Consider the following 25,884-nt stretch of genomic DNA (forward strand, 5'->3'; position numbering starts at 1 on the left):
TTAGGCTTAGTGACGGCCTAGTCCAGAGCTATGATACAGTTATATATATATAAACATGTATAGATAGATCCAAAAGCATTAGGATAACCAACTCGAGAAAAAAAAGTAACATTTTCATCTAAGCCTCTCCCTATCCCAAGAAGTAAATAGGTCGTGTGTCTGAATGATTCGAACAAGCTGGTCAGTGTAAGGCTAGTCGAGACTACGTGTAGTCAGTCATGACAAGACAACAAAGCGATAGTGTTTGTTGTGTGTTGAGTGGTCTGGCGAGAAAATACAGACTGCCGTGGTTAGTCAAGCATGTAAATCTACTTTTAATAAGCATTTTTTCTTTGCTTACAAGATCCTAGATCTAACTGCATAGACCAAGATATATTTCTTTGACGAGAATGTAAACTTTGCTGTATGGTCTCTCGTTATACAATAAGTCAATAGATTAAAACACCTTTGTGACGTCACATAGAAACCCGGTGAAAGTCTGTCTGTTTTGGATGCGCAGGAAAATTACGTCGGAAAAACATCAATTACTAAGTTATTATTGCAAATAAAAAAAAAAAGAATCATATATTCATTATCTGTAAATCAAAACACATATTATATCAAAAATTGTCAAAACCATCGGAGTTTCCCTTTAACTTTTGAAATTTAGTGATTTTACTAAAGTAAATAAAAAAAAAAAATGTGTTACTCAATTATATAGAGTCTAGATCTAGATCGCCCTTTTAACAAGATCTAGAATCTAGATTCGGCTCTAGTTCTAGAAATGTCTAAACACAAGTCTTTATAATAACAAATAATAGATCTATATGATAATATAATATGTTTACAATACAAAAACATTGGAGGTAAATCTTGAGCAGAATGTAAACAATAAAGTGTAATGTAAAATGAGCAGTAAAAAATCAAGATGCATAACCATGCTACGCAACATGTTTTGTTTTTCGAAGGTTCCTTATGAAAAAAAAAAGATATATCGAGATATAGATCTAGTATACATTATTTCATTATAGATAGACTAGGTTTATACATCATATTAGACATATATACGCCTTAGTCCAAACTCCAAACCTCTTGCAGGACGATGAAGGGATGAATAAGGACCGGGTTCGAACTTATTTAAAATATATTAGGGACCATCGTCACGATAGTCTGAGGACCATTCCCAAGTAGATCTACCAGGTAGCATGTTCATACATTGAATTTGGATAATTTGGTTCAAAAGCTCAGTGACAACACAACTGTTCCCTACGTCAAACATATTATACATTAAAGCAAAAACATCCACTATAAATAACGTACCTCTAACCAAAAGAAAATTCCTATGCCGCTCTCTTTTTGTATTTGAGTCTAGAAACAACTGTAAAATCCGCACAGATATTAAACGAACTTCACTCTCTTTGAATGTATGTCAATGTTTCCTACACAGGCTTCTAGATCTGTATTATGTTAAATAGTTACCCATTTTGTAACTCAAGTGCCCTTGTTTTATGAGTAGGCATTGGTTAGATAACTTGTTTAGCCTTAAATTGGCCCTGTCTTGTTGTGGTCTGCTACAGTGCACACCTGGGACAGCCATTACTAACCAGTCACTTGATCTACAATTGAAACAAACAACAATGGAAGAGGGGAAAAGGCCCCACTCCAATTTGGTCATGTAGTAGTCCTACTCCTTTAGTTAGCCTACTAGTGAAAGGCTAGTTAATGGGTGGGCAGCCGGAGGCTATGTGTGCTGGACTCAAAAAAAAAAGACGATTACGTCATGTCCACCGATAGCAAGAGTGGGATGGGGAGGGGGGCTGCGAAGTGGGATGTCAAAGAAAGTATATATGGAAACGTGGGTCAGTCACGCGACGTGAAGTAGATCTACTGGTTGACTTATTGAGAACTATAGGAGTAAATAAATGGTCTCCAAGGATACGGGACACGTAAAGATGTTTTGTTGGCCTTCAGTCGTAACGACTATATGGTTCATCTTGTAGAACACTTTTTCATGTGACTGTGGAGCTTTATTTTGGAGAGACATTTCCTTCCACAAATATCGCAGGTCAAATGTTGTAAAAATGTTTTTCATTTTTCGGATGTTCCTTCAGAGTTGAAGATAATTACTTCCTAGTCCAAACCTCCCGCATGACGACGGGGGTCGGGAGCGGGCAGGGTTTGAACACGGGACCATGGATAATCTGAACGACAGTCCAGCGCGCAAACCGCACGACCAGGCAGCCATCAAGGTGGCTTTCGCTTCGGTGGTGGAAGAGCCAGTCCTTTTTCGTTTGGTACGCTTTTCTTCCAGAGCAGAAGCCCATTTTTTTTCATTGCCCATAGCTTTCTTGGTCACCAACGCTCTCCACCTAGTGCGGTGTAGGGCTATGTATTCCAATAGTCAGTAGGCTATCAATATTCACTGCTAAGAGGTCCTGTTTGATTACATCCGCATAAAGGACGTGGGGAAAGATAATGTAGGTCAGTGCTTTTCAAAATGTGGCAGGCGTACCACTGATTGCTCAAGTCATATGGTATCGTGCGGTTTTTCATTTTCCACGAATTGATGTCTTGTTAAAATTCTTTTCGCAAGCAAGACTCTGATGACAAAGATTAATCGCTCTTTTTTGTCGTCAGTCGTTTTACATTCATACACCCATGTTTTAAAAAATAGTAATTACTGTTTAATTAGTTCAATATCACTATATAGTGATAATGACTTTTCTTCAAAAGAACACTATGGAAATTAACGATTCGTTGATAGTGGCCGGCCTACTTCAGGTCTCTGGTCCTCACCGTTTGGTACCTGGTAATTAAAGGACTAATGCAGGCCTAAATGACATGAAATCAAATCAAAACAAGATTATAGTATGCTCATAATTAGGTTTATTGACGAAAACAAATGTTCATACGTAAATTAGGCCTACAATACGCCAGACAAGTCTTTAGTGTTATTATTGGGACTTTGACTATCAACGAAAGAGATACAAGCTAGCTTGCTTTTAAGCACAAGACATGTAACGTCTGTAATATATAATATATATAAGGCTTGTCTTCGAGTCCGAAGATATATAAAGCCTATATTTAAATATATATATATATATATATGCCTATCTATAAGATTACACATTTTTATGCTGTTTCGGTCGATATCACAGACCTATAAATCTGGTCTATATCTGTATTCTTGTGTCTGTATTTATATATGTCAATGGTTTACTGTAACTGATTTTCTCTAGTAAATGGATTTTACGTAAATGAAGTGTTAAAGATGCTGTTAAAAAATATTTTTAGATCTGATTTTAATTAACAGAACTGATGAGGAAATGCGTTATTAGTTTTGAATTTGAAGAATATTTTTTGTAGTTCACTGCCCCTCTAATTCTTGTAAGTTAATTATATTATGTGATGACATCTTCTTATCTTATATAATACAGACGTTACTTCAAAAAAAAGAAGATGATTACGTCCTACGCGTCACGCATTTAGTCATGCATATTAACCAATGACTTAAATTCTGCCAAGTCACTGGTTTTCCTGGCTAGCTCAGGCAACCCATTCCATGCTCTAATAGCACTAGGGAAGAAGGAGCATTTGTACAAATTTGTCCTAGCATATGGGACGAGGAATGTACCTTTATCTTTGTGTCTTTCAGAGTATTTTATTAAATTTTGTTTTTGTAATTGAAGATTATGGTTCAGTGTTTTATGTATGATTGCTACTTTACTTTTGAGCCTTCTGTCCTGAAGGCTTTCTAAATTTAGTGATTTTACTCAAGGTGTTACTCTAGTCAAATGTGAATATTCGTTTGTTATGAATCTCACTGCTCTATTTTGTGTCTGTTCCAGTTTCTTAATGTTTTCTTGAGTTGAGGGGTCCCAAACGGAGGATGCATATTCTATTATTGGTCTAACCAAGGTTAAATAACATTTTAGTTTTATGTTCTTATTTGATTTATAGAAATTTCTTTTAATAAATCCTAATGCTTTGTTTGATTTTTTTGTAGTTTCATCAATATGTGGATTCCATGACAGTTTTTCATTTATTATAACACCTAGGTATTTTGCGTTTTTAGTCTGTGTTACTGGTTTGCCATGAATAAGATAAGTGGAATAAATTTGTTTTAGTTTTTTTGTTACTCTTAACAACTGACATTTTTCTGGTGGAAAGACATGCTCCAATTTGATTCCCATTTTTGTAATTCATCTAATTCTCTTTGTAAAATATATGTGTCTTGTGTTGTTTTTATTGTTCTATATATTATGCAATCGTCTGCAAATAATCTGACTTTTGTTCCTGAAGTAATGCAATTTGGTAAATCATTTATGTAAATTAAAAATAGTAGTGGACCCAAGACTGTTCCTTGAGGTACACCTGAGTTTACTGTTATCGGTGTTGATTTAGAGCCATTTATTATTACAGTTTGTTCTCTCCCTATCAGAAAATCTTTAATCCACTGATGCAGTGAACCTTTAATGCCGAAATATTTTAATTTTGACATTGTATACGCAAGTCAGTAAAGTTTGTTATATGATTTGAATTTGTTACAGAAGTGGAGTGTTTTAGCTGGTAAGACGATGCTAGAGTGAAAAACACAGATCTAGTAGATTTTATTTAGTGCTTACAATTTAATTAAAAAAAAAAGAAAGAAATATTTGGGTGCTAGCAGACGACAAAGACGTAAATGACGTAATTAGTATAATAGGTATGGACATAACCCTAATCCTAACCATTACTTCCTAGTGCCGTCAGGACAGAAGAAAAAGATGGTCAATATCTGTTTCCAACTAAGTGAGAAAACTAATGACGAGTGTAACAGACGTGACCAGCATGAATAGAACTATGTGGGTCACTACAAAGTAAGTGTTCAACTTCTCCGCTGATGACGCCATTTTGGACGGTCTCCTGACTGGAGTCACGACGCAGACGTCACTGGCGCACTCCGAGTTAGCCTCGTTCTCAGATGTCTCGCTGATTTCCTTGGCTGGCGAGATCTTGGTGTGCCTCAAGCACGTTGAGGAAGAAGCATGGCGTTTGTCACTCATCCCATTTAGACGTGAGCTCTTGTAGTGCACGGAGTAAACAATGGCGTTGCCAATGACAACCAAGAAGGCCAGTAACTGCAGCGCGGTGACGTAGACCACTAATAGGAAGTGAGAAAAAAAAAAGACAAAAGTAATTATATTTAAAAAAAAAATAAGTGAGACATTTATGACCTACCGATCAGACCAAACTACAACCGAACAGTGACAGCAGTGTGATTAAAGACAATTTTATGTAAGTGTAATTACCAAAACATGCTTGTAAAATCAACATATTTTAATAGTAAAACCAGCATTACCTCCCAAAACACCAAGACTACATTAGCGACACTACATTAACTATCAAAATTGTCTCTACAAACCTACAGAGAATATCAATGAGTTGCTTATCATCAGCAACTCAGAGTTGCTTATCAGTGAACTCAGAGTTGCTTATCATCAGTGAACCCAGAGCTGCTTATCAGTGAACTCAGAGTCGCTTATCATCAGTGAACCCAGAGTTGCTTATCAGTTGCCTGTCATTGTAGTTAGAGTTGCTTATCATTGAATCAAACGCTGTCTATCAGTGAACTCAACATTACTATCTTCTTATCTTATCTTATAGATTATAGACGTTACTTCAAAAAATGAGATAATTACACCCTACGTGTCAATCTATTCATGCATGTTAATCAGTGACTTAAACTCTTCTAAGTCGATGTTTTTCCGGGCTGATTCAAGCAACCCATGCCATTCTCTAATGGCACTAGGTAAAATGGAGCATTTGTACGCATTTTTCCTAGCATATGGGATAAGAAATGTATTTCCATCTTTGTGTCTTTCTGATTATTTAGTATTACTTTTTAGTGAAACCAACATTATTATAATTATTATTATAGCTTTTCAATAGCGCTATTTTTATGCTTATTGCATGCTCAGAGCGCTAAGGCCCAATCTCATTTGTGGACCAGTGGGGGTTGGGGGGTATCTGGGAGAAGGATTTTCCGTGCTGACTTTAGGCGCTCAGTAAACACAACTCAGCTCGAGTCGGGTGCCGAACCTTGAGCCCCCTTCGTAGGTAGCCAAGCCAAGGTCAAGCGTACTTAGCCTCTCGACTACGCTTCCCACAATACTGAGCGTCTGCCTGGTCGAGTGATATACGCTTCAAGGTGTCGGCACGATGGCCCCGAATTCGAAGCCTGCCCTCTTTCATACTCTGTCATCCTGCTAGAAGGCCTAAACACTGACCTGTAACGTCACACCCTATGGGCAGTGCAGACCAATAACTAGTTGCCACGTCACAGTTCGGTGCGACGTTACAACTAGCTATTGGTCTATACTGCCCTCAGGCTACGATTTCACAGGTCAGTGCCTAGGTCTTTTATATCGATTGGTCTCGCTAGGATACATAATGCTCATTATTGAAGAAATTTTCAATAAAACAAAACATAATTGAAACATTAATGAGCCTAGTACCAATATCTGTGAATGCATTACCTATCAGTGAGATATGTTCAGAAGTCTCCGGCAGATTCTCGTTTATGATCCCAAGAAAAACTGTGAAGGACAACAAGATGGTAATAGAAATAGACAATCTCTCTGGCTCTTGGGGTGACATGACCAGTGACACACCCTCCAACAAAGATATTAAAAATACGGGAATCAAAATTCTGCATGAAACAAAATTAAGTCAGTTAACACAATGATCCAAAATCGAAATACTTAAAAATATAGTCTAATTAAAATATCTAATTACATACTGCTAAACCGATTGAATACCAGTTGTTATTTTAATTAGAGAATAATTCCATTCTTCTAACATTTATTAGCCAAGTTTTTAAGAAACCATTTACACACGTGACTACAGTTTTTTATTTTTTTTTTATTCTTGAAACTGACAGGAAAATTGGAAGGGTAGTGTCTTACAAATACGGCCCTAACGATTTTCATAGAAATTTGAGAGTTTATGTATGTCTTTGGGGAAAAAAAGATAACGACTTAATTGGCCACAGCGAAAAATATGGTTTGACTTTTTTTTTCAAAATATAATCATGTTAAAATTAAATTTTGCTTGCGTCTTTTATTGTGAAAAAAATGGCTTCAGATGGAATTACCGCCCTCAACTCAAATTGTTCAATTCAGCCCAAGTAAGCCCAAGCTAATTTGTTTGTTACAATGTCCACTTACGTCAGTGTCATATAGACAGGCCTCCTGGTCATTTCCAGTTGAAAGTGAAGAGAATCAAAGAAACGCCCATTGTAATCGAATTGAGCGGCCAAGACCCCTTTAGGTGTCACATCAAATTGACCGTTGGGAGACATCTGTTCTAAGTTGATGCCTGTCTGTGGTGCCATCAACTGAATTGTCATGTTGAAATAGAGACCAATTAGATTTATTGTACCCAGGATCTGGTCACCAATATACAAACTAAAACTAATATAATAACAGCAGCAACTAGTCCTAGAGAAAGAATGTTTGTTTAAGAATTTAACTCCCTCCGAAAATGAGTAGCAAAAATAGTGAGTAAGTAATAATAATAAGGCTAGTCTTCGAGTCCGAAGATCAGTGAGGAATGCAGTATTTCCCGTGGCTGCGCAGTCCCAGCTGTGACCTACATATTTTGCCACACCAGGGCAAGCATAACCATTGTCCGCAGGTTGTCGATTTAGATTTTCTTTTCGCCGTCTGCGTTTGTCCTCGGCAGCAGGTTTTCTTTTGGTCTCAAATGTGTATCCCGCGGCCTTCGTGAGTGACCTCCAGCTGTCTCGTTCTGAGGCCGCATGCAACCAGGTGCTTTCTTCTATGTCAGCCAAGGAAAGTTGACGAATAAGCTGGTCTTTGAAGCGTTTCCGTGGGGCGCCTCTGTTACGTCGACCACCTTTTAGTCACCAAAAAAGACTGCCTTTTGCATACGTTCGTCTCCCATACGGGATACGTGCCCTACCCAGCGCAACTGGCGGACCATACTAAGTCCCTCTATACTGCCCATACCGGCGTTCGCAAGGACATCGCTGTTTGTAGTGAGTAAGTAATAAAACTTGAAAATAACAATAATAATAATAATAATAATAATCTTTATTGTCCATATGGAAATTTGTCTTACAATTTGTGCATTACACCAAACAAAAAACATTATAACTATAAGAAACCAAAGTGTACATTCACACCAGACTCACTCATAATTTACATGTGACAAAGTTTATACCACATTGTTCTTATTTAATGTTTTGATTGCCAGGGGAACAAAAGAGTGTTTGTGTCTGTTTGTCTTTGCTATCGGTGTCTTGTATCTCTTTTGTGATGGTAAAATCACAAAATCCTGACACAAAGGGTGATTCTTTATTTCGAGGATCTTGTTAGCTTTTTTTATAGATGTTTGTCTCAAACAACTGCCCAAATGGGGTTTGTTTTTTTGCCAATGATTTTACCAGCAGCATTTAGGATTCTATAAAGTTTATTTTTATTTTTAATGCTCACAGCGTCGACCCATTCCTACAGATTTGAAGTGGTCTCTTTAAACAAATTCCAGTCAGTGCAGTCTAGACAATGCAGTAATATATTGACCATTAATATAAACTTTCCACTCTCACTGGCAGAAGAGGCAAGTTGAAGTGAACGCCATTTCATTCTATTGAATCCATAGCCCAGTTCCTCTTTTTTCATAAAAACAACAACAACAACAAACAACCTTGGCATGCTTCGTTTCCCCATACACTGAGAACACCCCCAGTTAATGCATTATGTCTATGTCACCACCTCAAAGTTGGTGCCATAGAGTAGAAACCCTAATTCTGTATTGTGTATGTTAATTCCATATTGTGAATCTTATTCACAACCCATGTTGCACTAAGGTGAACACTTTTGACCTTAGGTGAACCAGAGAGTTAAAGGCAGTCAGTCCACATAGAGATCTGGTAGCAAGCACTTGTATTGAGTCACTTAAGATATAAGCAGTAGAGTTAGATGTTTAAAGTAGTTGGTTATGGAATAAGTAATAAGTTGTGATATTCGTATATTACTGTTGGATTAATACTGACCATTCCTGGGTCGAATTGTATGGTGTATTCACTATGTGGTGTTATATTAAACTTATTGTGTCTGCTACACCCAGCGTCATTTCATTATTCTGTGATTTGTAACAAGAACCCAATGTCACCACCACGCCTACATTGATAACCACAGCCACATTCATAACATATAAAATAAACCAGTGACAGTCTATATGTCGTGTATGACCATTGTCGTTTACCAGAAGATTTGGGATATAAATAGATTGACCTGATTCTAATTTTGTAAAGAACAAGCTCTGTGCTTCTTTGCTTTTTTTTTTTTACGCCTGACGTTCACCTAAATTTTTTGCCGATGGCAAAACGTGGCAGTCACAGTACTTGTCATGTAAATAAATAAACATAGACACACGAATGCGCTTACATCTACTTGGGGAAACCTTGCACAAGATTGATCCTTCAGACTTAGGACGAGAGTCTGTTGTAATTTCTAGTTTTGAATCATATTGCACAAGTGACCAATCCAAAATGAAGATTGTCATTTTTTACACGAATGCTGATACCCAGCGTTTAAATAGATGCATAGCTCATTTGTCGTGGTCGAAGATGATTTCTCATTTTCAATGAACTCGAAAATGACTATAGAGCCCAAACCTCGCTTTAAAAAGCCGGCCACACACATGGCAATTGGTAAGTTGGGTCTAATGTAGATCAGCCTTCTTCTTCTCTCAGCCTTTAGTTACCTCTGCGTTCTTTCATGCTGGCCGTCCTCCATACCCAGTGTTTGAGCCGGATATGACGTATAAGAGGACAATTATCCTTGATGGTAAAAGTGTACATTACTAGGTCAATACATGGGCAAGCTCTAGGAATCACAGGCAGGCTATTAAAAGGGTTGCTACTTACATGGACAGATGTGTTGCTACTTACACGGACAGATGTGTTGTTACTTACACGGACAGGTGTGTTGCTACTTACATGGACAGATGTGTTGTTACTTACATGGACAGATGTGTTGCTACTTACATGGACAGATGTGTTGTTACTTACACGGACAGATGTGTTGTTACTTACATGGACAGATGTGTTGCTACTTACACGGACAGATGTGTTGTTACTTACACGGACAGGTGTGTTGCTACTTACACGGACAGATGTGTTGTTACTTACACGGACAGATGTGTTGCTACTTACACGGACAGTTGTGTTGCTACTTACACGGACAGATGTGTTGTTACTTACACGGACAGATGTGTTGTTACTTACATGGACAGATGTGTTGCTACTTACACGGACAGATGTGTTGTTACTTACATGGACAGATGTGTTGTTACTTACACGGACAGATGTGTTGCTACTTACACGGACAGATGTGTTGCTACTTACACGGACAGTTGTGTTGCTACTTACACGGACAGATGTGTTGCTACTTACACGGACAGATGTGTTGCTACTTACACGGACAGATGTGTTGCTACTTACATGGACAGATGTGTTGCTACTTACACGGACAGATGTGTTGCTACTTACACGGACAGATGTGTTGCTACTTACACGGACAGATGTGTTGCTACTTACACGGACAGATGTGTTGCTACTTACACGGACAGATGTGTTGTTACTTACATGGACAGATGTGTTACTACTTACATGGACAGATGTGTTGCTACTTACATGGACAGATGTGTTGCTACTTACATGGACAGATGTGTTGCTACTTACACGGACAGATGTGTTGCTACTTACACGGACAGATGTGTTGCTACTTACATGGACAGATGTGTTGCTACTTACATGGACAGATGTGTTGCTACTTACATGGACAGATGTGTTGCTACTTACATGGACAGATGTGTTGCTACTTACATGGACAGATGTGTTGCTACTTACATGGACAGATGTGTTGCTACTTACATGGACAGATGTGTTGCTACTTACATGGACAGTTGTGTTGCTACTTACACGGACAGATGTGTTGTTACTTACACGGACAGATGTGTTGTTACTTACACGGACAGATGTGTTGTTACTTACACGGACAGATGTGTTGTTACTTACATGGACAGATGTTTTGTTACTTACACGGACAGATGTGTTGTTACTTACACGGACAGATGTGTTGTTACTTACACGGACAGATGTGTTGTTACTTACACGGACAGATGTGTTGTTACTTACACGGACAGATGTGTTGTTACTTACACGGACAGATGTGTTGCTACTTACACGGACAGATGTGTTGTTACTTACACGGACAGATGTGTTGTTACTTACATGGACAGATGTGTTGTCACTTACATGGACAGATGTGTTGTCACTTACACGGACAGTTGTGTTGCTACTTACACGGACAGATGTGTTGCTACTTACACGGACAGATGTGTTGTTACTTACACGGACAGATGTGTTGTTACTTACACGGACAGATGTGTTGTTACTTACACGGACAGATGTGTTGTTACTTACACGGACAGATGTGTTGCTACTTACACGGACAGATGTGTTGTTACTTACACGGACAGATGTGTTGTTACTTACATGGACAGATGTGTTGTCACTTACATGGACAGATGTGTTGTCACTTACACGGACAGTTGTGTTGCTACTTACACGGACAGATGTGTTGCTACTTACACGGACAGATGTGTTGTTACTTACATGGACAGATGTGTTGCTACTTACATGGACAGATGTGTTGTCACTTACATGGACAGATGTGTTGTTACTTACATGGACAGATGTGTTGCTACTTACATGGACAGATGTGTTGTTACTTACACGGACAGATGTGTTGTTACTTACATGGACAGATGTGTTGTTACTTACACGGACAGATGTGTTGCTACTTACACGGACAGATGTGTTGCTACTTACACGGACAGATGTTTTGTTACTTACACGGACAGATGTGTTGTTACTTACACGGACAGATGTGTTGCTACTTACACGGACAGATGTGTTGCTACTTACACGGACAGATGTGTTGTTACTTACACGGACAGATGTGTTGTATCTTACACGGACAGATGTGTTGCTACTTACACGGACAGATGTGTTGTTACTTACACGGACATATGTGTTGCTACTTACACGGACAGATGTTTTGTTACTTACATGGACAGATGTGTTGTTACTTACACGGACAGATGTGTTGTTACTTACATGGACAGATGTGTTGCTACTTACACGGACAGTTGTGTTGCTACTTACACGGACAGATGTGTTGTTACTTACACGGACATATGTGTTGCTACTTACACGGACAGATGTTTTGTTACTTACATGGACAGATGTGTTGTTACTTACACGGACAGATGTGTTGCTACTTACACGGACAGTTGTGTTGCTACTTACACGGACAGATGTGTTGTTACTTACACGGACATATGTGTTGCTACTTACACGGACAGATGTTTTGTTACTTACATGGACAGATGTGTTGTTACTTACACGGACAGATGTGTTGTTACTTACACGGACATATGTGTTGCTACTTACACGGACAGATGTTTTGTTACTTACACGGACAGATGTGTTGTTACTTACACGGACAGGTGTGTTGCTACTTACACGGACAGATGTGTTGTTACTTACACGGACAGATGTGTTGTTACTTACACGGACAGATGTGTTGCTACTTACACGGACAGTTGTGTTGCTACTTACACGGACAGATGTGTTGTTACTTACACGGACAGATGTGTTGTTACTTACACGGACAGATGTGTTGTTACTTACACGGACAGATGTGTTGTTACTTACATGGACAGATGTTTTGTTACTTACATGGACAGATGTTTTGTTACTTACACGGACAGGTGTGTTGCTACTTACACGGACAGATGTGTTGTTACTTACATGGACAGATGTTTTGTTACTTACATGGACAGATGTATTGTTACTTACACGGACAGATGTGTTGTTACTTACACGGACAGATGTGTTGTATCTTACACGGACAGATGTGTTGCTACTTACACGGACAGATGTGTTGTTACTTACACGGACATATGTGTTGCTACTTACACGGACAGATGTGTTGTTACTTACACGGACAGATGTGTTGTTACTTACATGGACAGATGTTTTGTTACTTACACGGACAGATGTGTTGCTACTTACACGGACAGATGTTTTGCTACTTACACGGACAGTTGTGTTGCTACTTACACGGACAGATGTGTTGTTACTTACACGGACAGATGTGTTGTTACTTACATGGACAGATGTGTTGTCACTTACATGGACAGATGTGTTGTCACTTACACGGACAGTTGTGTTGCTACTTACACGGACAGATGTGTTGCTACTTACACGGACAGATGTGTTGTTACTTACATGGACAGATGTGTTGCTACTTACATGGACAGATGTGTTGCTACTTACATGGACAGATGTGTTGTTACTTACACGGACAGATGTGTTGCTACTTACACGGACAGATGTGTTGCTACTTACACGGACAGGTGTGTTGCTACTTACATGGACAGATGTGTTGCTACTTACACGGACAGATGTGTTGTTACTTACACGGACAGATGTGTTGCTACTTACACGGACAGATGTGTTGTTACTTACACGGACAGATGTGTTGTTACTTACATGGACAGATGTGTTGTCAAACATCCATAACGACACGCTCGGGCCGCAAATGTGATGATCGTAAGGAAACTTTGAAACATCGATCTAACAAAAAACAAATTGAAACATTATTGACCAAATTTACACAATATGCGTTTTATTTAGAGCAATTTAAATACACAAAAAAAAATATAATAGCAAAAACAAACAAGCAAAGACAATCAATCCATGAACGAAATATTTCGACATACAAGGAGCAGCCTTATTTAATTGGAGGTCCTAGGCGAAGCACTAGGAAGTCCCCCAAATGAAAAAATAAAAATAAAATTAAGACCGAAAAATACGCAGTGAATTAAAAAAAACTTCTAGGTCTAAATAAAAAAATAAGTTGAATTCATATGGCTCCTCGAGCACGAATGTTTTACATGGACGATTCATGATCACTTGACTATAAATATCATTTCGACATTTCACCAAAAGGAAGAAACAATTGACCTCATTCACCAATCGTAAACAAACAACATTTTACCACGTGGTTCTCTATCTCTTCTATACAAATTACGTAATCCATAAAGTCTGTCACGTGATACGTTTTTTTTATTGTTTTATCAATATTATCACGTGGCTAAATGTTGTTTGTTTACGATTGGTGAATGAGGTCAACTGCTTTCTAACTGATTCTAATATCTGTAGTCTAACAAGTAGAGCTAAACATTCGCGATTAAACCTTGAATCCTAGTAGAGACTTAGCCACTTAGAGCTGGGTGAGAAGACATGGAGCCATAGAGTTTTACAATGATTGAGATAGGATCCATGTTTCCCATTTTTATCTCTAAAAAAACCCGGGCATGCTACCCTGCCTCATAGTGGCGCCCGGGTGGAAACGATCGTAAGAGGAAACGATTAGGCTAAAGGGTAGCAAAACAAGACTCCCGTGGGGGTGCCTAAGGGGGGTGCGAGAGCATCCTCATTGCACTCTGCGGAGTTGTAAAAAAAACTCCCACAACCTTGTCAAAATCCAGGCGCTGTTCCTCAAGGGGCCGTTACATAAAAGGCGTGTCCCGCACGGTTAGCCTTATATAGAAAAGGAAAATGGCAGGGGTCTTAATGTACGCAGCCTCTTGCCGTGAGTCTGACCCACCCGTCAGACAGAACAGTGTACACTGTTCTCATTCAGGCCGGTGAAAGGGAGCTCTTGTTCACTTTTGCTGGCTTAGAGTTCCAAGAGCCGAAGGCTCAACTCTACCTGACAGTTTAAGAAGAAGAATCCCTAAAAATATTTCTCTGAGTCCTATGCAAGCTACTAATCGGAGCCGTAGGGGGCTGACTAGTTTGCCTACGCCTAAGTCCGGCCATGCGACAATATATGATTCCCTAAACACAATATGATATGACAACAAAAGGCATCATGGGATCTCTGAGCGTAACGAGAATTCTACGAAACCAAATAAGCATGCTGGGTCATACCATCAGATCTTGTCTTTCTGTGAGAATTTAGGCGGCTTACAATTAAGTTTCCTGGCAGTAGTTTCTGCTGGTTGACGATATATGTCATCATTACATCTGATTTCTGCCTGTGGACCCGACTGGGTCAACCTGGTTCCACCAGGCATCTATAACACCATACATCATCTAAATCTAGGTCAATGCCGTCGACGTGAATAGCAAGATGAAATGGCGGTAGCGTTATATTTAATATTTAATGTGAAAAAAAAAAAAATTCGGACTTTCATTTGTCCCTTCGTCAAGGGGGACTTTCGAATTTGGACCCCGCCACACACACACACACTATAGCTACGCCACTGCAACAATCTCTTGCATGTTTTTGAGTATGTGTGTATATCTAGTGGCTGGTGTTACTTTTTGGTAAGAGCGGTGCCGATGGGTGAATTTAAAAAAAAAAAAGGTGAACGGCAGCAGAGACATGAAAACAGAACCACGCCTCATTAATTGAGTTTGTGATATGTTTCTACATTGTAATTAAAAGCTGTGTGTATCAGTTAGGGCCTACAGGGCAAGATTTTTTTGTGTTGGTGTTCATGGGGCTAGCTGACTTATTAGAGCCACAACCCTGTCGTCACGCTTGATCGCTCAAAGTACAATAGCCTCTGTTGGTCAGTTACGCACGGCCAGCCTACACGCATTTATTTATAACAATCTCTCTCTCTTCTTATCTTCTTATATAATACAGACGTTACTTCAAAAAAGAAGATGATTACATCCTACGCGTCATGCATTTAGTCATGCATATTAACCAATGACTTAAATTCTGCCAAGTCACTGGTTTTTCTGGCTAGCTCAGGCAACCCATTCCATGCTCTAATAGCACTAGGGAAGAAGGAGTATTTGTACAAATTTGTCCTAGCATATGGGACGAGGAATGTGCCTTTATCTTTGTGTCTTTCAGAGTATTTTATTAAGTTTTGTTTTTGTATTTGAAGATTATGGTTCAGTGTTTTATGTATGATTGCTACTTTACTTTTGAGCCTTCTGTCCTGAAGGCTTTCTAAATTTAGTGATTTTACTAAAGGTGTTACTCTAGTCAAATGTGAATATTCGTTTGTTATGAATCGCACTGCTCTATTTTGTGTCTGTTCCAGTTTCTTAGTTTCTTGAGTTGAGGGGTCCCAAACGGAGGATGCATATTCTATTATTGGCCCCTCTCTCTCTCTCTTTCTCTCTCTCTCTCTCTCTCTCTCTCTCTCACTCTTTTGCCTTGAATAAAGCATATTTCAATGACAGGCCCGTCCATTCTTTGGTGTTGTCTTCCCGTAGCTTTCTCTGTCTGCCTCTTCTTCTTTGTCCTGATACTGTTCCCTGAAGAACGGTTTTTGCCAGTCATTAGGACCTTGTGATAGGGCCTTAAAAAATTTAATGTGCGTTTTTTTTTAAATTGGTCAGCAGGTCAGTTTGAAACCCAATTGCCACTGTGATCCTGTTTCGAAATTCTTATTGTAGTGCGTTCTTTGTAGGTGATACCTAGTGTCCTAGCCCTCGACTGATGCGCTCCTTGGTTATGGACACATTCTAGTATGCTTGCGAATCTTGGACGCTAACTGCAGAACTAGAGAGAATGAATACAGTCTGAACTTAGAAAGTTTCAATTTCAGACATTTCGTCTATAGGGTAATATGACGTAGAGCTCACGTGCTTCTGTGGCCGACGGTCAACGAGGTTCTCATGTGACCAACCGACTTTACTTTTCCCTAAATAATGTTAGGAACCCATTAGAGTATGGTGGACTCGTTCTAAAATTTTTGAAATTCAAAATCCGAGTCTTTACGGAGACCGGAACCCGAGACCCTTCGCTTCTGAAGCTAAACGCCCTACCCACTCGGCCACCATGCCCTCGCAGAGTGAACATGCTTCAGCTGTATGTCTACTCACCGTACAGGGTACTTCCAAGGACGCTCTGGGTGTATACAAAACTGTCCCATCACTCTGGACGTTCACAATCTGTTCGTCTCCATTCGAGTCTAGGGGATCGTTTTTACTTGAAGACCAAAAATTAAACTTCAATTATTGCAATAAATTGTTTTGTGATCACAAAAAAAAAAAAAAAAAAAAAAAACTGTATTATTATTATTATTATTATTATTATTATTATTATTATAGCTATTTATATAGCGCTACTTTCATGCTTATATAGCATGCTCAGAGCGCTTTTGGTCCCATCTCATTTGTAAACCAGTTGGGGGGGGGGGAAGGGGTATCTAGGAGTTAGTTTTCCGTGCTGCCTATAGGCGCTCAGTAAACGCAACTCTGCCCGAGTCGGGTGTCGAATATCGAGCCCCCTTCTATGTAGCACCACACTTGTATCAATTAGTTTGAGTCATTTAATTAAATTTGTAATAGATCGAGACAAACAGTTTAAAAACAACAACATTTTTACGAATAAAAAAAGGGGAGCGAAATGAATTCGAACTCATGGCTCAAGCCTTCCCAGACTTTTCAAGCCAACACGGTAACCACTCTGCTAGTGGAGCGCTTATGAACATGAAAGATTGTATGGTTATCTATTGTTTCTATTATCTCGATCTGTTTTTTTTTTTTCAGGTTTGTGTTCACTAAGACTCAGACGGCGACTTATAAAGGGGACTAACTGAGCTTATACCACCACTTCAGTCAATTATAATTTCTTTCCCTTGTTTGAGATACCAAACAAAATAATTTATTACCAATAGTTAATAAAAAATCGGTTAATTTTTTAAATTGATTTTTGCGTTGTGAGGTAAAAGAAATAATTGCGTCAAATTTCAGCTTGATCCGAGATTGGGTCTGGAAGAAATCCATTGTACAAACTTTTTTACCAGACAGACAGAGTTGATATAAGCTTTGTAAAAAATAATTATTATTATTATTTCTTCATAATATTCATGATGGCGAGAGTGTCACTTTGTAATCACGAGACAGTAAAGCCATTTCTTTGTTTTAACACGACCTCTCATATTTTAAATGGACTAGTCAAATATGTCCATTTGGACGAGGAAATCACAAAGGCTCTGCGCAGAGTTTTGTTTTTAAAAGTTCAAAAGTTTCTTCTCTTTTTATGTTTATATCGTCATGTTCCAATCTCTTTTGGGCCAAGGGGGGGGGGGTATCTGGGAGGTCTCCGTGCTGCAAACCCAATTCTGCTCGAGCGGTTTTACCATCCAGCCACACATCCCATTGTAACAGAGCTTCCTTTCTAAAAGTTTTGAGAACCCTTGTTGCTAGTGAATTGTTATTTAGTTCGTTGCTGGTGTGCCATGGGCCCACAGTTTTAGTCATCTTGGAAGTGGTCAACTGTAAAGCTATATTCACCTTAAGGCGATTTTTTTTCTGACACATCGTCTTTGCAAAGACCAATGGGGAGAGAGAAAGAGAGAGAGTGACAGAAAAAGAAACAGAGCGAAAGAAAGAGAAATACAGAAAGAGAAAAGAGAAAGATAAAAAGAGAAAGAGAATGAAAGAGAATGAAAGAGAAAGAGAGAACTAGAGATAGAGAGAGACAAAGAGAAAAAACGAAAGAAAGAAAGAGAGAGAAAGAAAAAGAAAGACGAAAAGAAAGAAAGAGAGAAAGAAAAAGAAAGACGAAAAGAAAGAAAGAGAGAAAGAAAAAGAAAGACGAAAAGAAAGAAAGAAAGAGAGAAAGAAAGAGAGAAAGAAAAAGAGAGAAAGAAAGAAAGAAAGAGAGAAAGAAAGAGAGAAAGAAAAAGAGAGAAAGAAATAGAGAAAGAAAAAGAGAGAAAGAAAGAGAGAAAGAAAGAAAGAAAGAGAGAGAGAAAGAAAGAGAGAGAGAGAGAGAAAGAAAAAGAAAGAAAGAGAGGAAGAGAAAGAAATTGAGAGAGAGAGAGAGAGGGGTACTCACGCATTCACTATCATAAAATTGGGAAACCAAACCAGACTTCGCGGTACGACGATAGTGTTGATACCATCATACTGTGCTGGGTCCCACTGGAGGAAATAATCAGTCCACACCTGGGGAACCACAAACACTCTCAATTAGGTCTCAAGACTATTGCACACCAAAATAACAAGCGAAATATACAAATCCTTTTAAAAAACAAAGCTTGACTAAAGGAAAGAACTCCATATTTACAACAAGATATCTCAATTTTGTAAAAAAACTATTTCTTAACAAAATCTTACTCACTACAATATCACAGCCTTTCAGTCTCACGTTCTGGAGTCGTCTCTCCTAAGACCAAATGACGACAATGCCACCTATGTTGCATCATTTACAACCAAAGGCTATTTTCTTCCCAGCGTCACCCTAGAAACACCACACACACCATAACACCGGTACAGTATTTTCAGTATTTCATTCTCTAGCCTCATTCCCGATAACTTTATGTCATCTAAAACTCTGATACACTTCGGTCCACAACGGAGACCCAACATTCGGAACTCTTCTGTACGGGCACATTCTCTAAGCCAGGGGTTCTCAACCTGTGGGTCGCGACCCCCTTGGGGGTCGATTGACGATTTGCTAGGGGTCGAATAAGACCATCGAAAATATGGATTGTTATTGTCTATTCTTCTATTGCTGTGCGTGTGTGTGTGGGGGGGGAGGGCAGAATGGGGGATTGTAAAAAGGGGTCGCCGAGCTTAAAAGGTTGAGAACCGCTGCCTCTAAGCAAACGAGGCTAGCCTCACACAGAACATGGAAGATTCTAGGTTTTAACGATCAGTTTCATTGTGCAATTAAAATTCATTCATTTATTTACACGGGCTAAATGGAACAGAGACTTGCACTCCTATCCTTTTATTTCGTTGGATTATTTACATTGGACTAAAATGTTTGATTAGAGTTTTCAGATTGTGCTCAAGTTCCGAAAGGATTTGTAGAAACTCTTCGTCGTCTGCTGCAAGGCTCGGGCGTAAACTAAGCAGACGAGATAATGGAAGAGTTGTATTGTTTCATGTTTGGCGCTATCATGTGATTTGAAAAGGTCACGTAGATTGATGTGCATGCATCATCAATTCAAAAACTTGATATCAATTCGTAGGGGTTGCCTTGTCGTGTGGTATGCGCTGTGCTATCGCCTCGATGGTTCCCGGATTCGAGACCTGCCATTCCCCGTCGTTCAGCGGGAAGTTTGTGCTAGGATATGATAGGCCCCATAATCTTCAATTCCGAAGACATTCTGAATTATGTTAAAACAGTGATGCCCAAAATACGGCCAGCGGGCCAGATCTGGCCCGCGAAATGTTTCCATCCAGCCCGCCGAAACTACGGCACAAAGTGTAGAAAATCCCCTCTCTAAAGGGTTGATAAAGTTATTTTTACCTACGTTAGGGCCCTAACTTTTTCTTTGATGGATTGGTACCATGACCTTTAACATTGTGTTTATGAAATGGGACTAAATGTATAATCTAACAGGAAAAGTGAAAGGATCTTTACTTTTTTTTTTTTGAGAAAGATGACAACGAGCCAATGTATTTGATTTGTAAAGAAAGTGTGGCTGTTTAAAAAACAAACAAACAAATATGGCAGCATTCTTGATTTGATCCGCGAATAAAATATTGTTAAACTTCGCTTAGAGATTGAAGGATTGAAGAGTTGCCAAAAAGAGATAAGAAAATGAGTCGGTGGTTAAACTAGATAGAATGTTGCTCACATTGTAATTAGAGAAATGAAGCCATTGTTCCGAAGGGTTGAAAAGTAGATAAACTTCAAACATCTCACTAATTAATGTAAGTGCTAGATCCGCGGGTTTCTAATAAAATAGTTTTAGTTCTATTTCATTACGTTTTTTGTATCTTTTCGGTCATGTGGCCCGCGACACTAGTGTCGGAAATTAAAATGGCCCGCAGGTCGAATTAGGCTGGGCATCACTGTGTTAAAACATACAAACAAAATGTAAAATAAATTAACCGAACAACGGAAAGGGACTTAAGTCGACTAAAACTTCTGCTCTTTGGGGATTACTTCCGTTTTATTATCTCCCTAATTATCTTATCTTATCTTATATAATATAGACGTTATTTCAAAAAAGAAGATGATTACGTCCTACGTATTTAGTCATGCATATTAACCAATGACCTAAATTCTGCCAAGTCACTGGTTTTCCTGGCTGGCTCAGGCAACCCATTCCATGCTCTAAAAGCACTGTGAAAGAAGGAGCCTTTGTACAAATTTGTCCTAGCATATGGAACGAGGAATGTGCCTTTACAAAACATTACGAGTCCTTGTAGAGACAATTTAAACAAATGTCACGACTCACATAGCAAAGGCATTATGTTGTTGCCTAAAGAATATGTTTCGCTAAGTATGTCAGAAGAACTGACCTATATATAATGGAAATGGTAATAAATAAACCTTAACTGTTTTCTCAAAACGATTATACCTTTCCCGTTAACTAGAAAATATCGATTTTTTTTTTTTTTGAAGCGAAGTCTGACTTTCAAACTAGAGAGATTTTACTTACCAAATTAAAAACTCCAACAAATTTTAAAAGTTGATTTTTCACATCCTGTAAGCAAGATGAATATAAAACAAGATTACAAAGAGAGTTTGTGTTACACAAACTCAGAGGCGGCCCCCGTCGAAGTCGGATCCCTGTCGGATCTGCATATTCGCAAATAATATTCAAGAGGTGATTTAATTTTGATGTAAAATGTTTTACACGTTTCGGATGTTCCTTCAGAGTTGAAGATAATTACTTCCTAGTCCAAACCTCCCGCAGTACGACGGGGGATGGGAGCGGGCAGGGTTTGAACCCTGGGCCATCCATAAATCTGAACGACAGTCCAGCGCGCAAACCGCACGACCAGGCAGCCATCCGATGGTCAAAAGTAATAATGTTTCAAAGATTCATTTGCCGTAAATTTAAATTTAAATTTAATAAAAAAAATAGTAGATTAGTTTTAATATATTAAAACATTACAATATTGATCAAAACGTTTGGAAATGAAAATCTACACTTTTTTTTTACACTTTAAGTTTAGAAATTGAAATTCTACATCTTAATCTAGTCTATTTTAGTCTAAACTAGATCTAGAAATTCTAGATCTAGACTCTAAAATAATTTTAATTAGAATATAAATCCAGATCTAGATATACTGTAATAAAAATCTAGATCTAGTTTAAAAAATCTAGATTAGATCTAAATCAAGATATCATTCCTTTTTTAAACGCGAGTCACATAACGAGGCTTAATAAACATTACTATGCCGAGTTCTTTTTTCATTTCGTTTGAAGAATTAATTCCATATAACGTCAGAGGGAAAAAAAAAAACACTACGTCACACGGCCTAGCTAGACTAAAAATCGCCTTCATCTATAAGATCCATTTATCGAGTGTTCATATACTTTGGTGCACCGAGTGCGTTCTTTAAGCATTTCATTTAAAGAATTCTTTCCATATGACGTCAAAGGAAAAAAAAAACACTACGTCACACGGCCTAGCTAGAATAAAAATCGACTTCATCATTACGAGCCTTTTATCGAGTGTTCATAGACATTGGTGCACCGAGTGCGTTCTTTTAGCATTTCATTTAAAGAATTCATTCCATATGACGTCAAAGGAAAAAAACACTACGTCACAAGGCCTAGCTAGACTAAAAATCACCTTTATCAACACGAGCCATTTCTCGAGTGTTCATAGACATTGGTGCACCGAGTGCGTTCTTTTAGCATTTCATTTAAAGAATTCATTCCATGTGACGTCAAAGGAAAAAAAAACACTACGTCACACGGCTTAGTTAGACTAAAATATGTTTTCATTAATACAATCAATTTTTTCGAGGGTTAATAGACATTGGTGCACCGAGTGCGTTCTTTTAACATTACATTTAAAAAGTCCATTCATATGACGTCAAAGAAAAAAAATTCCATTACCTCACAATAGGCTAGTACCGGTACCATAAAAAAAAATGTCTTTATTTACACGAGATATTTAACGAGGGTTCATAGACATTGGTGCACTGAGTTCTAATAGATATTATTTAAAAAGGATCAAAGCCACATTGTTTTTACGTTTTGTCTGTCAGTCGGTCTGTCCGTTATCTTGATATAAAAAAAACAACTAAAAGTTATTAAAAATTGATTAACCTTTATTTTACGTTTCAAAACATCGCAATAATTTTTAGGTATGAACACAATTGAAAAGTTTACATAATAGATTGTTCCGGATGTTTGTATAAATAGTAAAAGAAAAAGAGAATTTCAGATAAATGTAATACCGTTAATTAAATTTTTTGGATGGTCTCGTATAAAAATTAGATGTACTACAGCCACGTGGAGAGATTTTCATACCTTACTTTGGTGTTTGGATTCTGTTTTCCTTAAAAATCGGAACATAATATTAACGATAATTAGATTTTTTAATGTTTTAGGTAGAAAGTTAAATGTACTGTAAGAGAGTAGTGAGTTAAAATATTTTTCATAAAAATCCGTAAAAACATTATTTCGTAAATGAGAAGATTATTTGTTTATTAATTAGAAGAGGGAGTTCAAACAATTATTTGGCGTTAGTAGATTTTTAAATAAATTCGGAAATTTCTGGCGACGATTTGTAAGAAACTAAATCCGTAACTTTCTTTATCGATTACAAAACTTCTATGTTATGTTTTACAAGAAAATTAAATGTCTAAAAAGTAATTTTCAGTAATCAATTCTAGTAAATTACTTTTTTTAAAAGCCTTATGCGATTTCAAACAATCATTAGTCATAATTCATGTTTTATAAAACAATATCCGGAACATTTTTACACTTAATGAAATATAAGTCAGTATAGAGATTATGATTTAGCATTAATATGCTATTTACATAAAAACGGAACAACATATTATTGATAATGTGTTTTTGCAACGTTTAAGCATGGAAATTGAATGTAATATAAGTTAGAAGAGCAAACAAACATTTGTTGGCATTGATTAGTTTTGCACAAAAAAATCCGGAACAATCAATTTTAGATACTTAAAACTATTGAGATGTTATGGGAGGAACATTAAAGGGTAAATCAGATTTTCAATAGCTTTTAGAGTTCTAGTTTTTTAAATCTAATCGTGACGGACAGACCGACCAACAGACAAAACGCACAAAAATAAGCTTCTTTTATTCGGATGGGGTCACTAAACAAAAAATAAATAAAATCTGATTTTTAAAAAAAGTTTAAGGAATTGGTTTAGCACCTGATCATGTTGCGACGTTACGCTACTGCACGAAAATCGCTGCATAAAAAGTCCATTTAAAAAAATGTGCGTGATATTTACATACAAAGTGCATTATTAGCCTTTATAAACAAACAGAAATGTTTTCTTTTAATTTTAGCAGCTAGTTGACCAGAAAAAACGTCTTTAACTATTATTTGTATTTGTTGTAAACATTTCCTGTACATTTTAAAAATATATTTGACTTAGTGATACTGAAAATACACAAAAATTGTCCATCTTTGTTAGCATATTGTAACATTGCCTCCCTTACATTTACGTAATTGTTTTAGAATTGGTGTATTTTTATGAAAAAATCGCTTGCATAATTAATTTTATAAATTAAACGGTTTGCTTTTAGAAAACCAAAAGTAGCCGTTGCACCTAAACTTTTCAAGCCGGATTTAATGATGAAATAATATTTTTCATATCTCTTCTAGTTTTCGAGATCTGAGTGTGACAGACGGACAGACGGACAGACGGACAGACGGACAGACGGACATTTTGCACAAACCTAATAGCGGCTTTTTCCCCTTACGGGGGCCGCTAAAAATAATTAAAAAACAACAACAAAGCTTATAGCTTATTAAGTGTAATAGTATCAATTAGTTTGAAGAAAGAATGGGTATCTGAGTGAAGGTTACCGGGATAGCTTTTTAAATGTCTTTAATAAAAAAAAATGTATGACTTGAATTTAAATCGAGGGCTCAAGCTTTCTACAGCCAATACAATAGGCCTAACCACTGTGCTCGCAAAGTGCTTATGAAAATACAAGGTTCCATGGCTATCTATGTTTCAACAAAGCATAAAGGGGACTAATTCACCTTATACCGCCACATCAGCCAAGTACAATTTCTTTCCCTTGTTGGATACCAAACAAAATAATTACTTACCAATAATTCATTAACTATTTTGGTTTGTTTTTTTAAATTGATTTTTGTTTTGCCAGGTACAAGATTCGCACTTTCTCTGTAGACTAATTGTGTTCAGCATGTTGTGTATGTACAATAGCTGAAACTGTGATCTAGTGAACTATCGCATAACAAACAATTGACAATGATGGAGTGCTCTCAGCGTGTCTTGTTTTTTTTATTTCTCGAAGTAAACTTTCCCCTTTCTTGTTTTTTTTTTTATCTTTTCTGTGATAGTACCATGCGCCTCAGTTGGGACATTTGAAATTCTTCAAGGTAGGACCTACCTTGATACCTAAGTGGTCCCAAGATTTGAGTCCATGTAGTAGATACTTACCAAACTTTCAATGTAAGGCACGACCAATCTAACGGTGACGTTGATTGGCTGGTCATAGTGGTGTCTTGGTGGCACCATCTTGTTGTAGTTAGAGAAGGTCATGTGGAGTAGAGACTTCATAGCATCAGCGCCACATAGGCACAAAACTCAAAAAAAGGGGGAGGGAATGAAAGCATAGAATTATTGATTTACATTGAATATTATCTATTGACGACGTTGTTAGGTTGTCACAGTCTCGCTTGACATTGCCTGTTCTATGTTCACCTCTGGTCACGTGGGTTAAAGGCACGTGAAACCTCTGATGTAGAAAGAGGAATTAAGAAAGACTAAATTGGCTTTTAGTCAGTTGGAAAGAGTAGTAACTTAGGTTCAATGGACCTCATTCACCAATCGTAAACAAACAAGATTTA

General features: G+C 37.8%; 1 protein-coding gene across 1 annotated transcript; it reads right to left on the reverse strand.

Annotated features, from left to right (window-relative positions):
• Window positions 1-2,848: 2,848 nt before the first annotated feature.
• On the reverse strand, window positions 2,849-25,615 carry LOC106058833 (neuronal acetylcholine receptor subunit alpha-6-like). The gene is made up of 8 exons (XM_056039329.1): window positions 25,475-25,615; window positions 21,502-21,546; window positions 18,939-19,048; window positions 16,976-17,081; window positions 13,610-13,693; window positions 7,188-7,357; window positions 6,498-6,670; window positions 2,849-5,122 (listed from the first exon to the last, which is right to left on the reverse strand). Exons 1-8 carry the CDS (start codon window positions 25,592-25,594, stop codon window positions 4,767-4,769), a joined length of 1,164 nt encoding a protein of 387 aa, XP_055895304.1. The 5' UTR covers window positions 25,595-25,615; the 3' UTR covers window positions 2,849-4,766.
• Between the last annotated feature and the right edge of the window lie 269 nt (window positions 25,616-25,884).

Source organism: Biomphalaria glabrata, chromosome 8 (assembly GCF_947242115.1).
Source record: "Biomphalaria glabrata chromosome 8, xgBioGlab47.1, whole genome shotgun sequence".
NCBI classification, from domain to species: Eukaryota; Metazoa; Mollusca; class Gastropoda; family Planorbidae; genus Biomphalaria; species Biomphalaria glabrata.

Bases quoted from the DNA above. Each gene is read 5' to 3' on its own strand.
- LOC106058833 (XM_056039329.1), bottom strand. From the start codon at position 25,594: ATGAAGTCTCTACTCCACATGACCTTCTCTAACTACAACAAGATGGTG. The intron at 19,049-21,501 runs GTAAGTAAAATC...GTGGTTCCCCAG, and splicing joins TTGTTGGAGTTTTTAATTTG to GTGTGGACTGATTATTTCCT. The intron at 17,082-18,938 runs GTGAGTACCCCT...TTGGTCTTCAAG, and splicing joins AATTTTATGATAGTGAATGC to TAAAAACGATCCCCTAGACT.